An 18345-nucleotide genomic window follows, 5' to 3' on the forward strand; every position below is an offset into this window, starting at 1 on the left:
CCACCCCCCTCAAAACCTAAACAGCATTTGTTATTTTTAAATGTTTTCAGTGTGATTCGTCATAAAGATGTTCGATCCTGTCACTATGGAGTAATGGACAAATTCCGTCTCCAAGTTTCTGAACAAAGCCAGAGGAAGGCTTTAGGAAGGAAAGAGGTTGTGGCCACTCTTCTCCCTTCTGCAAAAGAGCAACAAAAGGAAGAAGAGGAAAAAAGAATAAAGGAACCATTAAGTGATAGCTTATTTTTTGAGCAGTCATTTCAACCAGGTAATTTTGGGTGGTTTTTAAAGCTCTTTTGTGGTCTTACACATTTCTAACTTTAAAATAATTAGGGAGCTAAAAATAATTACTAGAAAAATAATCTGTTTCTTTAAAATTAATCAACTACTTTTGAAACAGAACCTAAAAATCAGGTACCTAAAATCGAGCCGAGGCCTAGAGCTGGACTTTCAGAGGAGAGGACTAAAGGATGCTGTAAGGAGAAGGCAAATGTTGCCATAACCTTTAAATCTATAAAACCTGAGAATGCAGGCACTGTACTTTATAATGCTATCACAATTTGGCAATTATATACTTTTGTTTCTGTGACTGTTCTATATCCTTTCTCATTTGATTAGTTCAAAGAAGGAGAGAGAGATTGTGTTTGGCAATAGTCCAAGCTTGGTGCACTGTTCATATTATTTTTGGAAAAAAAAGTCATTAAAGTTGAAGTTAATTAAACTAAGTAGATTATAATATCCCCTGTGAGCTATTGATTCAATCCCTCTCTATTCCTCATTTCCTTCCAGCTTAAATATATAGACATGTTATGATGTATTATTTCAACATTGACAGTATCCTCATCTTCAACTCTTTGGATATCTGTCCCTCTCCTTCTTAATTTCTCATTATCTCCCTCCAACCCTATTAAAAGAGGAGGTAGATAAATTTTCCATAGAAAAGCATGGGAACTTTTTGATAGTGATATATAAATGTGATAGCAGCTGCCCTTGAAATTGTCACATAAAGTCTAGTTGTCATTATATTAATTCATAGATTCCCTATCAGTCTGTTCATCTTAGCATGTTTATTTTGATAACACAGGGAATAATGCCTCTTTGATTTACTGTAGGCAAGGCTTCTGTCTGTGTAGGGAGTGCCCAGATTTTCTGGTGATAGCAAAACTAGGGACTGGGTAGTAGCTAGTAGATTGATTTCTTCTCAGCAACTGTTATTGACTGACAGGACCAGCTTTTCTTATTTTGAAGCTGACAGAGACCCTTTGTCAAATGACACTTTGACCTCAGATTAATATTAATATATATATATATATATATATTTTTTTTTTTTTTACCAAAACGCTTTTATTTACACACGAGTCACCGCGGACGACGCGGACCCTCACCTGCTGAGTGCACCTGCGCAAGGAGCACACCTCTCCCAGGGTAAACGGAGGCAGCAGGTGGGGCCTGGGCAGGGGCACCCTCTGCCCGGGGTCCCAGTACAGTGGCCTGTCCACTGTTAAACACGCAGGAGTCCTCAGAGGGCCAGGCTGACCAGCAACGCTGCTAACCTGTGCCCCACGCCAGCTGCCCGGCCCCATGGCGAGCAGGGGGCTCCCCTCACTGTGCCCGCAGGCCCCACAGTGCACACCCGCGCGAGGCAGAGCTCACAGCCCGAACGGTCCGTGCCCACGCACACGACTGTCGGGTCAGAGTGGGCTGAGGCGTGGAGGAGGCACCTGTCCAGGGGACCACCCTGGGCATCAGCTCAGCCACCACCCGCCCAATATTAATATTAAGTCAACTTATAAATATTTATGATATTCAAGATTCCCCTTTCACAATGCCTTCTCTAGAACAAGAAAGGCCATAAAATGAATATTTGTTTTTTATGTTAAATTCATAATTTAAATCAATTGCCACTATATTTTGAATTTAATTTTAAAATGTCTGCTGCTTGTGTCTGTAGATGCTTATGGCATACAAATGGTTAAAAAAGTGATCATTGGAGCTCATTTGTAATTAATAGACTAGTTTAATAGCCAAGAATAAGAGTTAAAAGTTTAGTTGTATTTTATCCTCTTTTATTTTTATTTTTAAATATATTTTTATTGATTTCAGAGAGGAAGGGAGAGGGAGAGAGAGATAGAAACATCAATAATGAGAGAGAATCCTTTTTTTTATTTTTAGCAATTTTTATTTTATTTTTATTTTTTTAATTAAATCTTTATTGTTCAGATTATTACATTTGTTCCTCTTTTTTCCCCCATAACTCCCCTCCTCCCAGTTCCCGCCCCACCCTCCGCCCTCACTCCCCACCCACTGTCCTCATCCATAGGTGCACGATTTTTGTCCAGTCTCCTCCTGCACCCCCCACACCCCCCTCCCCCCCAAGAATAGTCAGTCCATTCCATTTCTATGTCCCTGATTCTATTATGATCACCAGATTATTTATTCACTTGATTCTTAGATTCACTTGTTGATAGATGCATGTTTGTTGTTCATAATTTGTATCTTTACCTTTTTCTTCTTCTTCCTCTTCTTAAAGGGTACCTTTCAGCATTTCATATAATACTGGTTTGGTGGTGATGAACTCCTTTAGCTTTTCCTTTCTGTGAAGCTCTTTATCTGACCTTCAGTTCTGAATGATAGCTTTGCTGGATAAAGTAATCTTGGTTGTAGGTTCTTGGTATTCATCACTTTGAATATTTCTTGCCACTCCCTTCTGGCCTGCAAAGTTTCTGTTGAGAAATCAGCTGACAGTCGTATGGGTATTCCCTTGTAGGTAACTGAGTTTCTTTCTCTTGCTCCTTTTAGAGTCTCTCTTTGTCATTTGCTCTTGGCATTTTAATTATGATGTGTCTTGGTGTGGTCCTCTTTGGATTCCTTTTGTTTGGGGTTCTCTGTGCTTCCTGGACCTGTAAGTCTATTTCTTTCACCAGGTAGGGGAAGTTTTCTGTCATTATTTCTTCAAATAGGTTTTCAATATCTTGCTCTCTCTCATCTTCTGGCACCCCTATAATTCTGATGTTGGTACGCTTGAAACTGTCCCAGAGGCTCCTTACACTATCTTCGTATTTTTGGATTCTTTTTTCATTTTGCTTTTCTGGTTGGGTGTTTTTTGCTTCTTCGCATTTCAAATCATTGACTTGATTCTTGCGCTCCTCTGGTCTGCTGTTGGGAGTCTGTATAGTATTCGTTATTTCAGTCAGTGTATGCTTAATTTCTAGTTGGTTCCCCAATATAACATCGAGGGTCTCATTAGTTTTCTTGAGGATCTCACTACATTTATCGGTGGCTTCTAGACAGTTCTTAAGAGACCTTAAAAGTGTGGTTCTGAACTCAATATCCTCCATTGACAGTTTTGTCCTGTTTCTTTGTCTCTGCATTTTTTATGCTTTCTTGGTGCACCCCCTAGTGGTCTTTGTGCGCAGTCTTGTTGTAGTTAAGCCTTGATTGTTGTCGGCAATACCGGGGGTGATTTGACCTCCAGGCTAACTGGCTATGAGAGTCCGCTGTGTCTGCAGTGGGAGAGCTTCTGTGCTAGATCTCTAGGGCGGTGCTAATCTAGCGTTTGCCTGAGGCTATCCGGCAAATGGCTCTGTGCAGGGCTTGGGTGGGGGCGGGTCCCCGGGGATCTACAGGGCGGGCTGGAGCGAGCAGTTATGGCTGCTTTCAGTTCCGTCCCTAGGGGCTCTGCCTCACAGAGTCCCAGCAACTGCTGCAAACCTCGGAGAGAAAGCTGCCTTCGAGTTCCGACCGAAGCCAGACAGTCCCGCTTCTCCCTTTTGAGTCTGGGTCCCTAGAGACTCGCCCGGATCTGGAGCTCAGACTCTGAGACTCCCTCCCGATTGAAAACAACAACCGCGTCCTCGCCGCCAGCCCGCTCCGCTCGCACTCCGCACCTCAGTATTTCACTTCAGCACTGCGCCTCCTCTGAGTCTGGGTATGATATTCTCTTTCCTCCTAGTTGGAGAATTTCCACTCAGCCAGCCTTCCTGTGGTTCTGGGTGATATCCGTTACGTCGTTTAGTTGTTTTTTGAAGTGGTTGTTCGAAGCAGCAATCTCCGGCGTTAACCTATACCGCCATCTTGGTTTCGTCCTCCAATAATGAGAGAGAATCCTTGATCAGCTGCCTCCTGAATGCCCCCTAATGGGGATTGAGCCCACAACCTGGGTATGTGCCCTTGACCGGAATCGAACCCGGGACCCTTCAGTTCGCAGGCTGATGCTCTATCAACTGAGCCAAACCAGCTAGGGCTATCCTCTTTTATTTTTTATTTTATTTTTTAAATTAAATCTTTATTGTTCATATTATTACAGTTGTTCCTCTTTTTTCCCCCCATAACTCCCCTCCACCCAGTTCCCACCCCACCCTCCGCCCTCACTCCCCCCCCACTGTCCTCATCCATAGGTGTACGATTTTTGTCCAGTCTCTTCCCACTCCCCCCACACCTCTTTCCCCGCAAGAATTGTCAGTCCATTCCCTTTCTATGCCCCTGATTCTATTATATTCACTAGTTAATTGTGTTCATCAGATTTTTTATTCACGTGATTTTTAGATTCACTTAATAGATGTGTATTTGTTGTTCATAATTTGTATCTTTACCTTTCTCTTCTTTTTCCTCTTCTTAAAGAATACCTTTCAGCATTTCATATAATACTGGTTTGGTGGTGATGAACTCCTTTAGCTTTTTCTTATCTGTGAAGCTCTTTATCTGACCTTCAATTCTGAATGATAGCTTTGCTGGGTAAAGTAATCTTGGTTGTAGGTTCTTGGTATTCATCACTTTGAATATGTCTTGCCACTCCCTTCTGGCCTGCATAGTTTCTGTTGAGAAATCAGCTGACAGTTGTATGGGTACTCCCTTGTAGGTAACTGACTGTTTTTCTCTTGCTGCTTTTAAGATTCTCTCTTTGTCTTTTGCTCTTGGCATTTTAATTATGATGTGTCTTGGTGTGGTCCTCTTTGGATTCCTTTTGTTTGGGGTTCTCTGCACTTCCTGGACTTGTAAGTCTATTTCTTTCACCAGGTAGGGGAAGTTTTCTGTCATTATTTCTTCAAATAGGTTTTCAATATCTTGCTCTCTCTCTTCTTCTGGCACCCCTATAATTCAGATGTTGGTTCGCTTGAAGTTGTCCCAGAGGCTCCTTATACTATCTTCATATTTTTGGATTCTTTTTTCTTTTTGCTTTTCTGGTTGGGTGCTTTTTACTTCTTCGTATTTCAGATCTTTGACTTGATTCTTTTGATCCTCTAGTCTGCTGTTGGATCTATGTATAATATTCTTTATTTCAGTCAGTGTATGCTTAATTTCCAGTTAGTCCTTTTCATATCCTCAAGGATCTCATTAGATTTATGGAGTGTCTCACTAAATTTATCAGCAGTTTCTAGAAAATTCTTGAAAAACCTTATAAGTGTGGTTTTGAACTCTATATCCAGTAGTTTGCTTTCCTCCATTTCTGTCATTTGTGACCCGTTTCTTTGTCTCCGCATTTTTTATGCTTCCCTGTGTTGATAGGGTGGCTTTCTGTGCTAGGTGTCCTATGGGGCCCAGTGGCACAGCCTCCCCAATTACTTGAGGTGGACACTCTTGGTGCACCCCTTTGTGGGCTGTGTGCACAGTCTTGTTGTAGTTAAGCCTTGATTGTAGTTGGTATCACTGGGAGGAATTGACCAACAGGCCAGTTGGCTGTGAGAATAAGCTGTGTCTATGGTGGGAGAACTTCTGTGCTGGAGATACCCTTATGGGGCAAGACTTGCTTCAGTGGGGCTTTGGTGCTCACTGAGTCTGCCCCCTGAGTGTGTCCCTTATGGATCTGAGGAGTTGTAATCTGGATGGTCCCACTCTGACCACTGGGTACACTGGCTCTTGGATTTCTAAGGAGGTGCTAATTTAGCCTTTTCCTGAGGCTACCCAGCAGGAACTAGGGAGAGATCTGCAGATTCCTCTTCTTTGTTTGGGATTTGGAGGTGCCCGGATGAGGCCCAGCTCTGCACTTTACTTCCGCACCTCCTCTGAGTCTCAGTGTGCTTTTCTCTTTCCTTCTAGTTGTAGAATTTCCACTCAGCCAGCCTTCCTGTGGTTCTGGATGATGTCCGTTTTATCTTTTAGTTGTATTTTTGAAGTGCGTGTGCGAGGCAGCAATTTCAGTTGTTTACCTATGCCGCCATCTTGGTTTCTCTATCCTCTTTTATTTTTAAGTGCATGAAAATTTAGGTGAAAAATTATCCTGAAAGGCTAAATAATTATAATGTGTAGTATAATTGAGCATTTTATTCTTACTTTATTTTTATAACGAATCTTTGGTATCTGAAATATAGTATTCTTCTAATTGTAAAATTGGAGTAGGTAAATAAATAAAATTAGGTGATACTGGAATAACATGTGATCTCTGTTTTGAAAAAAAGAAAAATCCATGTCAGAAAGCTCAGTGAAAGCAGGCCTCTTATTTGTCTGGTGTACCATTATGTTCTCAGCACAGAGTACAATTGTCCTTTGGTACCTGAGGATGACTGGCTCCAGAACCGCCCCACCCCCCAATACTAAAATCAGCAGTTGCTCAAGTGTCTTATTCGGCCCTTTGTATCCATGGGTTCTGTATCCTCCAACTGCAAATCAATGGTTTGTTGAATCTGTGGCTGACTATAGCTTCACTGAACTTCTTATTTGGTAGGGTCTGTTGGGTTGGCTTTCTTTGTCTTATAAGGTTTCCACTGCTATGGACACTCTAGAGCAAGGGTGATATGTTTCTAATGTTTCTAATATGGAATTGAATAAAGTTTTCTTCTTTAATAGAGTGCAATGGTGATTGATTTAGTCTGTATTGACAAAGTGATATTTTAAACTTCTGTTTATTTTTTTATTACAGTCATGTGTCAATCACTGGGATACATTCTGAGAAATGTGTCATTAGACAGTTTTTTAAAAATATATTTTATTGATTTTTTACAGAGAGGAAGGGAGAGGGATAGAGAGTTAGAAATATCGATGAGAGAGAAACATCGATCAGCTGCCTCCTGCACACCCCCCACTGGGGATGTGCCCGCAACCAAGGTACATGCCCTTGACCAGAATCGAACCCGGGACCCTTCAGTCCACAGGGTGACGCTCTATCCACTGAGCCAAACCAGTCAGGGCTCATTAGACAGTTTTGTTATTCAAACATCATAGAGTGCACTTACACAAACCTACATAGTATAGTCTACTACACACCTAGGCTATAAGGTATAACCTATTGCTTCTAGGCTACAAACCTGTGTAGCATGTTAATGCACAAAACAACACAAGATTAAATCAAGCACAAGAGAGCATGATACAATCAAGAGACATGGAAAACATAAGACCTGTGAGGCTGCTGTTTCCTGCATAACATGGCATACTGTTTTACAGCAAACTCTAGAAGTAGAAAGAGTATACTATAAAATAATGATACAAAAGTATATGTAATATAGTAAATACAGAAGCCAGTAACATCATCTTTTATTATCATTATCAATAATTATGTGCTGTACATAATTATATGTGCTGTACTTTTATACAAATGGTAGCTCAGTAGGTTTGTTCATACCAGTAGCACCAAAAACATGTGAGTAATGTGTTATGCTATGACACTGTGATGGCTACAACATCACTAGGTGATAAGAATTTTTCAGTTCCATTATAATCTTATGGAACTACAGTTGTATATGCAGTCTGTAGTTGACCAAAACATCAGATTTGGCACACAACTATAGTGAATTATGTGTAGTTTCCAGTATATAAGATTCTCAGGTTTATCATTAAGTTTCTCTGAACTAAAATTTTTTATATATTTTATTGATTTCAGAGAGGAAGGGTGAGGGAGAGAGAGATAGAAACATCAATGACGAGAGAGAATCATTGATCGACTGCCTCCTGCACGCCTCAAACTGGAGATTGAGCCCACAGCCCAGGCATGTGCCCTTGACGGGAATCAAACCTGGGACCCTTCAGTCTGCAAGTCAATGCTCTATCCACTGAGCCAAACTGGCGAGGATTGAACTAAAATTTTGAAACAAATTGAGATTGTTTCTGGAGAGGTTTTGAAGTGGTATTATTTTTTCATGTCTTTAGCTTGGAAAGTGTTTATTAGACATGTTATCAATACAACAATGTTGTGAGGCGCTGAGCTAGCTGGAAAATGGTCAAAGGCTATGCTTATGAAAGATTTGGATTTTTAAATGTATTGTAAAGCAGTAAAAATGAGATTTGTTTATCAAGTTTATTGTATAAAAACATATGGCACTAAATTTTAAAAAGGAAGCAATCCTTATAATACCATACACTTAACAAATATGCTGATATAAATGTTCCATGTTACTCTCTAGGACTTGTGTATGCACATAAATATAATCTTGTATATATTCATTTAGTAGAAATTTAACTAAGGGGAACCCACAAAGCATACTTTTACATGTCTATCAGTTGGGGATTGATTAAATTATAAATGTTTGTGAGATGGGATGCCAGGCAGGTATATATAAGGTTCTAATAGAATGATAGATGGTTGTATATTAACATGGAAAGAGGTTCAAATATATTCCTAAGGGTTCAAATATATTCTGAAGTGAGAAAAAACAGGTATAGAACAGTATATTATAGTATATTATAATATTATAACAGTGTGTTATAGTCTCATTTATGTAAAAAATTATTTTACATGTTTATATGGGCATTAATAAAATCCAAAAGGATCTGTAGCAAGCTTTACATAGTGTTATTTCCAGGAAGATGAGATTACATAGGAATTTTATGATTTCTGTATCTCTATAAAATTTTTACAACAATCATAAAAAGAGCGATTTCCTGCCCAGTGGAGTGGCTCAGTTGATTAAGCATCATCCCGTGCACCAAAAGTTTGCCAGTTTGATTCCTGGTTGGGGCACATACCTGGGTTGCGGGTTCCATCCCCAATGGGGCACTTAGGGAAGGCAACTGATCTCTCTCTCTCTCTCTCTCTGTATGTCTTCAGGTGAGGATTTAAAAAAAAGAGCTATTTCCATTTTGAAAAACTTCAACCATTTATGCAAATATTTTTTAAAATTTCTCTAAATACTAAAAATTACTTGAAATTATCTCGATTGTAGGTTTGCAGTGAGCAGTGTAATTGTCAGTGTTTTCCTTGGAAACATATCTTTGCAACAAATATAAATGTAAAGGTACTTCATTTATTAATGAAAACAAGACTTGTTTTGAAGTATTTACCCCATCAAATATCCCCCTCTTTATCCCCCTATTCCCCCATCATTCGATTCCTGTCCCGCTCCAGGCTCTAGGCCTTCACTACCCTTATGTCTATGTTCATGGGCAAGTTTTTAGGTATTAATGCTATTGTTTCACCTCAAACAATAATCACTATAAAATTTGAATTTGTTTTCATTTACCTGGTTTTGGCGATGCTCCATGAAACTTTGCACAAAAGCTAAAGTATTAATAATTTAGAAAAGCTGCATTTAATAATAAAATGAGCAGGATTATTTCATTAATGAAAGACAAAGATTATGTTGTTGTTGGCTATTCCTTTTAATGAAAGAAAGGGTAGTGGGAAAAGCCAAATAACAGAAAATTCTCTTAATGGGTTTCTTAAAAATATACGTATAGATATTGTACACATACACCAGAACTGTAGAATAGTAAGGCCGATAATAAATGCTTTATAAATTTTATTTTGTCGTGGTAAGAATACTTAACATGAGATCTACCCTGTTCACAAATATTTCAGTCTACAAAACACTATTGTTGACTATAGGTACAATGTTGTACAGCAGATCTCTAGTCCATACTCATCTTACATAATTGACACTTTATGTCCTCTGATTAGTAACTCCCATCTCAAACACCCCCAACCCCTAGCGACCACCATTCTACTCTCTGCTTCTATGACTTTGACTATTTTAGACACTTCATATAAGTGGAATTTTTTATGTATAAGTGGAATTTTGCAGTATTTGTCCTGTGACTGGTTTGTTTCACTTAGCATAATATTTGCCAAATATTGTTTCTGCTGCTTTCTTCTTTGCTGTAAATGGGAGTAGAGCAGAGGGTAAGAGTTTTCATAAGTAGCTTTAAAACACTCAAATAGTGCCTTTTTGCTGCCTTAACATTTTCAAAATTAGTTGCAGGATGCTGTGGTTATTAGGACCAAATGTCTGGAGACCTACCTACGATAGTTCTAGAAGGTAGTGGAGCTCTAGTGCAGTGTGTTTCAGAAAGAAGTTCACATAAGCAATCCATTAGGGTACAGGAAGAAAACATCAGAATTTCAATGTCTATTTTTAGCTCATTATTTAAAAATTTTATGTGTATGGTTTATGTTAAGTATAATAGGACAGTATTTGTGCATATAATTTATAAACATACACAGCTGATACATGCTTGAACGTGTTCTACTGATTACAGTGAGGAGAGTGTGCGGAAGGATGGTAGCCTTTCAATAGGAACTCACTACCTCACAATGCTGTTACAACATTCCACCCTATGACTCAGAGAAGTATGGGCTTCCAGATAAGTTCAGCAGATAGGTCCCTATGGAATGGGAGTGATGGGGAAAGAGTCAGAGAATTTAGGCAAAACCAGAATCCTGGTGAATGGTGGACAGTATATGTGAACAAACTTTTGTCTAAGTTGTTTATAGAAGCAAGCTCAAGGATTTTTGTCTTTTATACAGAAAACAGAACTGTCTCCTCAGGACCTAGTTTACTAACTGTCTTCCTGGCAGTGGTGTGCATTGCAGCTCTGATGCTTCCTACACTGGGGGATGTGGAATCGCTGGTGCCTCTCTACCTCCACTTAAGTGTAAATCAAAAATTAGTGGCTGCTTACATCTTAGGTAAGTGTTTTAAAGATTTGGGGCATATGTGTAGGCACTATGTATGGCTTGGAGGTGGTAGTGATGGTCTTATGTATATTGGATGACGGTGGTGGTGTTGGTTTGATTTTTTTTTAGCAAAACATAAAAGATTGCTTTAAAAACATGTTGAGGCCAAGTACATTTTAAGATTTAATTTTTTGGCTCACATTTAGTTTTTTTTAGCTTATTTATTTAGTACCTGATACTGTATTTATTTGATTATTTTATTTTTACTGAGTTACAATGGTATAAAACATGTGTAAAATGCATATATTCCATGATACAGCTTTTCTACTTCTAGGACTTGATCCTATGGAACACTTAGACAAAGTATACACAATGATAGAGATGAACAATGCAACCTTGTTTAATATTGTGAACCTTTCTCTTTATTTTTATTGCTTTGAGAGAGGAAGGGAGAGGGAGAGAGAGATAGAAACATCAATGATGAGAGAGAATCATTGATTGGCTGCTTCCTGTATGCCCCCCAGTGGGGATTGAGCCCACAACCTAGGCATGTGCCCTGACCAGAAATCCAACTGTGACCTCCTGGTTCATAGATTGATGCTCAACCACTGAGCCCTGCAGGCTGGGCAATGAACCTTTCTCTTTAAAACAGTTCCCCTTTTTCCTGTTAAGTCATTCTTTCACTCATCCTGATTTGAAAATTTGTAATTAGTTCAACGGAACATTTATTCAGTACCTGTCTAATGTGTGAAGGATTAAGATTCTGTCTCTCATCTCTTCTGAGATGCCAACCCTTTTCAGTATTCCTTGGTACACTCTCATTTTAAAAAAAAAATTTTATTGCATTTTAGAGAGAGAGGAAGGAAGAGGGATAGAGAGATAGACACATCAATGAGAGAGGAAGTCATTGATTTGTTGCCTCCTGCACGGCCCCTACTGGGGATCAAGCCCACAACCTGGGCATGTCCCCTGACTGGGAATTGAACTGGTGACTTCTTGGTTCCTGAGTTGATGCTCAATCACTGAGCCACACTAGCTGGGCTGGTGCCTTCTCTTTCTAATTTAAAAATTGTTTTCTAAATTGTCTCCCTATCTTCTGACTGTGCCCCTTCCTATTTCTGTCTTTTCCCATTATTCACCCCCCCCCAAAAAAAACCCCACATCTATTATATTGTTGTCACATTGCTTTCCATTCTGTTTTTGTTTCACTACCACCACTCCCTGCTCAAAAACCTTCAATGTTTCCCCATAGTCCAGGAGTAGGGAACCTTTTTACTGCCAAAGGACATTTGTATATTTATAACATCACTAGAGGCCTGGTGCATGAAATTTGTGCACTCAGGGGATCCCTCAGCCCAGATTGCAAGAGGGCACAGGCGAGGTCGAGGGACCCCACAGGAGCAGTCGGGGCCAGGGAGGGACATGGGAGGTTGACCAGCCTGGGAGGGGCCACGGGAGGGCTACAGGGTGTGTCCAGCCCATCTCACTCAGTCCCGATTGGCTGGACCCTAGCAGCAAGATAACCTACCGGGCAGAGCGTCTGCCCCCTGGTGGTCAGTGCACATCATAGCGACTGGTCGACTGATTGTCTGCCCCCTGGTGGTCAGTGCACATCATAGGGAGCAGTTGAATGGCCTTAGCATATCATTAGCATATTACACTTTGATTGGTTGAATGCCTACCGGACAACTGGACATTTAGCATATTAGGCTTTTATTATATAGGACTAGAGGCCTGATGCAAGAAATTTGTGCAAGAGTAGGCCTTCCTTCCCCCGGCTGCCGACCCCAGCTTCCCTCTGGCACCCAGGACCCGGGCTTCCCTCACAGCCCTGAAGGTCGTCTGGAAGGATGTCCAGTCTAATTAGCATATTACACTTTTATTATTATAGATTCTTGGGCCATACAAAAGTATCAACTTAAAAATTAGCCTGTTGCCGAAACCGGTTTGGCTCAGTGGATAGAGCGTCCGCCTGTGGACTGAAAGGTCCCAGGTTTGATTCCGGTCAAGTGCATGTACCTTGGTTGCGGGCATATCCCCAGTAGGAGATGTGCAGGAGGCAGCTGATCGATGTTTCTCTCTCATCGATGTTTCTAACTCTCTATCTCTCTCCCTTCCTCTCTGTAAAAAATCAATATATATATATGTATATATTTATATTTATATTTATATATATATATATATATATATATATATATATATATATATATATATATATATATATATAAATTAGCCTGTTGTATTTGGTCAGACATTTAATTAAGTAACCCTAATGCCTTGGCAGGGCCAGACCAAATGATTTCAAGGGCCTTATATGGTCCACTGGCTGGATGTTCCCCACCCCTGCCATAGTCTATAAAATGAAATATAAATCTATAGTTTGGCATTTAAGATGTTCCATACACTGTCTGAGATCTCTCTGAGCTACTCATAAATCCTTAATTAGAGTGGTTAGGTTATTTATTGATCCCCAGAAAGCTCATCAAGAGTCCCAGTCTTATCTCCATGCCCTTGCCCTTACTCTTCCCTCATCTGAATGTCTGCCCATATCATTGTTCTGTATCTTTTCTGATCATCTTTTAGGTTTATTTCAGCTTTACATTTTGGGGTATGTTTTCTGACTGCCCCAGTCCCACATGATTATTCTCCTTCTCTGTACTTCATTTCACATTTGTGGTTTTGAACCACTCATTTAGGACTGAACATTTTATTAAATTTTTATGGTTTTATGTATGATATCTCTTCAGGAGTACCATGCTTCTGTCTCTTTGTGGCCCACAAAGTTACTTTCTTTTTTTGGATGAAGTCAACTGGCTTTACTGACACTTTAATGGTACATTTGCTATTATTATATAACTGAAGTGATTGGATAAAGTGGGAGGTATATTTGATGGTTAAAACATTAGCTGTGCTCAGACATTAAATATATCCAGTGACTGCCCTTTGCTATAAATTGGATTTCTTCTGTATGATATCAACTAAATTCAAATTGACTTCAGGCTCTGGGTAGAGTACCTGCCTATGTGCTGTATTTTATTTGCTCATTGAGGGCTAAACAATTGCTTATTGAATGGAAAATTTTGTAAAATGCATGTCTTTAACTGTTCTTCATTTTCTTTTCTTTCAGGTCTTATCACAATGGCTATATTTAGAACATGAGCAAGGAATTCAATTGACTTCTGAAGTAAATTTATCTTGAAAATATGAATGTGGACTGCCTTTTATCTCTATTTCACTCCATTAATATGCTATAAACTATTGAATGATTTACAGTGATTATAAATATATAATATATATTTTAAATTACTTTATAATTTTATTCAAAGGACTCCAGCACATTATGTTATTAAAAAACAAAAAAACAAAAACCAACAACACACCAGGATGCTTCTGAGTGACACCGAGGAAATTCTTTGAAGAAATTCTTTTTATATCTAAACCTGTTGTGCAAAAGACTTTAATTAAAACATTTGTTATTTTCTCATCTTTTTTCTAATTCATTTTAAATTTACTTTAATTGTTAGGCTCATGTGTCCTTCAAAGTTAGTTAAAGGCCTAAAACAGCAAACTGACTAGCCTAAAAATAAAAGTACATTTATTTCCTTGCTACGAACATCAACATTACTATGTAAATTATACCTTGGCTTCTATTATAAACAGCTGCCATGGTGTTTCTGAAATAAGAGTTTTACAGTTAATGTGTTGAGGGTTTTTTATAAAGCACAAAGTATTGAGGAATCATGCTTATTCTAGGGCTCACAGAAGACAGGACATATTTAATTCATCTTCTGAATTACAGAATAGGTTGTGGTCCAGACACCAAACATGTGGGGTTATTTTAAACCTCATAAAAGTAGGCTGACCTCTCTTATTTGGTCTAAGAAATCTAAAGGAAGGTAGGCATGTGTTTAGTTAGTGGTTCACCTTGGCTTTACCTTTGGATCACGGGTCCTCAAACTACGGCCCGCGGGCCACATGCAAATACAAATATTGTATTTGTTCCTGTTTTGTTTTTTTACTTCAAAATAAGATATGTGCAGTGTGCATAGGAATTTGTTCATAGTTTTTTTTAAAACTATAGTCCGGCCCTCCAACGGTCTGAGGGCCAGTGAACTGGCCCCCTGTTTAAAAAGTTTGAGGACCCCTGCTTTGGATAATGCTTTATGTTAATAGGAGGAAAAATCTTTTTCTCCCCAGCCTCTTGCCTGACTGTAGGAGACTAGGCCAGTTTGGGATTACCAGATACCGGATGGTTTATGTGGAGATGATTTTTCACCTTTAAACTCTAAGCCAAGTATAGAGAATCCTTGAAATCTGTGTCTATTTTATATCAGTCACTGAGACATTTTTAAGTTTATATTTATTATTAAAACAACTTTATGAAAAAGTCCCCGAAGCACAACTATTTACATTTCTTTATAGCATCTTCTGATCTCTAACACATATATGCAGTTTTAACTGTTACTGTCATACTTAGGATTTTTATCTGAGAGCACAATGCATTAAGAGTCTCAATTCTTTTTTCAGATCTTTTTACAGAATGAACTTATGCACTGCTACTGTAGTATTCTCAAGGAGTATATGTAAACACAAAATGTACGCCTGAGGTTGGTTTTAGCAGGAAACAGTTCTTTGCGTCTAACGTAAAAGCTTTTACATATACTCTTTCATAGAAAATCCTGATTGGTTTAACCATTTGGGGAGCATAAATCATTAAACGGATCATGTCTGTACATTGTGTAATGAATGGAAAGCACATAAACGTCAATGTAATCTATTTTGAACTTTGTAAAAAAACCTGTTTGGAGGCTATCCTTGTTTCTCTGTCCATCTTAAGTCCTGTGTGTGTGTGCGCGCGTGTGTATGGGTATGTGTGCACATGCATGTGCACGCATGTGTGTGTATGATAACACATTGTAATAAAAATAAATTACTTAAAAATAAAAGAAAATGGAGACACAAGTTTCACATTGATTTACACATTTTATTTGGGTTACTCTGAGGAACTCAAAAGTTTTAGCTCTCCTAATTCCTAAACTATCTCCTATTCCTGTGGGTTAAATAGAAAAAAATGAGCAAAACATGTGAGCTTAAATATCTTAAATTTTTATCTTAATTTACCAAAGCAGCTACTATTTTTAATTATTGAAAAAGTAACAGTCATGTGCTTCAAAAATAAAAAAGGTGTATAGTGAAAAGTTACTCCTCTTCATCCTTGTCTACCCCATTCCCTGTCCACTCATCACAAGTGACCACTTTTATTAGTTTAAACATGGTATTGTTTCTTTATCCAAATACATATATGCTGGTATTCCCTGCTTTTGGAAAGTTTGCTTTATGCCACTTCTCTTACAAAAGAATTACTTAATACTTGTTTCCCTTAACCAAAAGATCTAAAAAGGATTTTTGCTTTTATGAAAAAGGCAAAAAGCAAAAATAGTGTTCAATGTTTGTTTTGCAGTATGTACCCGGAGCAGCAAGAGTGGACCCCACCAAGCTCCTTACCTGGGAATTATACTCAGCATGTCAGCATCAAGCCGCCATAGCTTTGACCTCTGAGCATGTGTGATTTATTATCTTGCACCCATTAGCAAGATGTGTCTTAAGGTAATTGCTTCTTTGCTTTACACCATTTCAGCTTTTGAAAGGTTTCATAGGGATGCAATTTCTTAAAAGCGTAAAAATGAGAATAGTTTCTGATAGTGGGGGAAACCTTATTCTTATTTTTATATGCTTTTATGTAAAAATGGTAGCATGTTTTAAATACTGCACCTAGCATTTTTTTTACTTAACACTATATCAGTAGTTGAACTTTCTATATGATTAATTGAAGAATGTCTTCATTCTTTTTATTACAGCTGCGTAGTATTTTCTTATAAGGCATGTAGCATAATGCGTTTTACCAGTTCCTCCTTTATCAGTTCTATCAGCAATGCATGAGTACCTGTTCTTTCATAGTCTCATTAGCCATGTGTTTTCCAATCTGATACATGAGGAATGGTATTTCAGTGTAGTTTTAATTTTTATTAACTTATAAGTGAGGTTGAGTATATCTTTTCATAGACTAATTTATTCACATCCTTTGTCCCGCAACCCCTGCTTTCTGGTGGGTGGGTGAGTTTTTATCTTATTGACTTGTAGGAGCTATTTGTGATATGAGTTGCAAATATTTCCTTTCAGTTTATAATTTTCTCTTGACTTGGCTTATGGTGTCTTTAGCATGCAAAATTTATTCTGGGGTAGTTGAATTTATTAATCTTTTATGACTTCTGTGTTTTGAATAATAGAAAACTCTACCCCACCCCAAGGTTACATGGATACATGTATGTATACACACAAACACCAGTTAGGAGATTTAATAATATAATAGCAAAAACTTAAACTAAAAAGCCTTAGGTTTAATCTTTAAAAAGTCCCAAAATCTTTAAACTATAAGATACTCTTGTAAACACAAAACTAGACTTGAACAAATGGAAGACATCTGGCATATTCTTAGATATGTATATTCTTGACATCATAAAAATTTCCCTTATTTCTAAGTTATATAAATTTAACATGATTCCAATAAGAATACCAAGTGGTTTTGGTATTTTTTTTACCTAGGTAAGTTGATTCTAGAATTCATGTGGAGAAATAGGCATGGCTATGAAAACTCTTCAAAAGAAGAGTAAAGGAGGAAATTTTCCCAATATTAAAATATATAACCCCAAAATTCCAACAGTGTGATATTTGCCCATGAATAGACCAGTGGAAAAGAATCAGAAGTACAGAAACAGATGCAAATACATAAGTGTAAAAAACAAAACAATAAAGGTGCTAGCCAAAAATGTGGCATTATTAATTCTCATATAATCTTGTAAGAGGTTAATTCTTGATGACTCAGTAGCAGTATTTCATATCAACTACTAAATTTGCAATCAGTGTTTCCCTTTGGAAGTTGTTTTTCTTCTCTCCTGAATGTAATTTCCAGTTTTATAAAAGGGCCTCCACAAAAATTAATTGCCAAAGTAGATTCCTAGAATCATAAAACTTGAATCTTCCTATTAGAGATTACTTAATTCAATTCACTAAGTCTTGCCCTTTAATTCAAAACAATGCTGCATTTTGACAGGCTGTAATCAATAAGAACTGGGTGCCTGGCAAGTGATCATACACTGTGTATCTGCACTGTCTAGATTGCAGTTCACAGTTGAGTGTGTGGTGGTGTTGGGGAAGGGCAGAAAAGGAAATGGAATTTAGACAGCCTTTGATCCAATTCCATGCTGAAGTGCGTGGCATACCCTACAAATGTTGTAGGAGTTGGGGTACCTGAGCTGGCTTTTAAAGGGTAGGTTTGACTTATATATGGAAAAGAGTTGGGTTCATAAGAAAAGGCAAGGATGCATGTGCCACGACATAGAGTTGTTTTGAAATAGTTTCTAGGGAGATATTTGAGACTGCAATGTGTGTGCCATTATTACCTGTCTACCAGAAAGAAAACTTTTTCCTGCCATGATTAAAAGGGCTGAACATAGGGTAGTGAG

The 18345-nt window shown here is 38.3% G+C and overlaps 1 protein-coding gene across 5 annotated transcripts in view; it reads left to right on the plus strand.

Moving 5' to 3' along the window:
• MOSPD1 (motile sperm domain containing 1) overlaps positions 1–18345 on the plus strand; it is a 73947-nt gene that overhangs the window by 27721 nt on the left and 27881 nt on the right. For 2 of the 5 annotated variants that reach the window (XM_036305090.1, XM_036305091.1), the window contains exons 4-6: positions 51–268; positions 10673–10834; positions 13950–14306. In XM_036305090.1, the coding sequence (XP_036160983.1) occupies positions 51–268; positions 10673–10834; positions 13950–13981 (412 nt within the window). In that variant the 3' untranslated portion in view covers positions 13982–14306. Of the gene's footprint in view, positions 1–50; positions 269–10672; positions 10835–13949; positions 14307–15349; positions 15430–16283; positions 16430–18345 lie in introns of those variants that run through there. The other 3 variants (XR_004966945.1, XR_004966946.1, XR_004966944.1) reach the window with 3 other exon arrangements.

This window comes from Myotis myotis, unplaced genomic scaffold, assembly GCF_014108235.1.
Source record: "Myotis myotis isolate mMyoMyo1 unplaced genomic scaffold, mMyoMyo1.p scaffold_m19_p_4, whole genome shotgun sequence".
NCBI classification, from domain to species: domain Eukaryota; kingdom Metazoa; phylum Chordata; class Mammalia; order Chiroptera; family Vespertilionidae; genus Myotis; species Myotis myotis.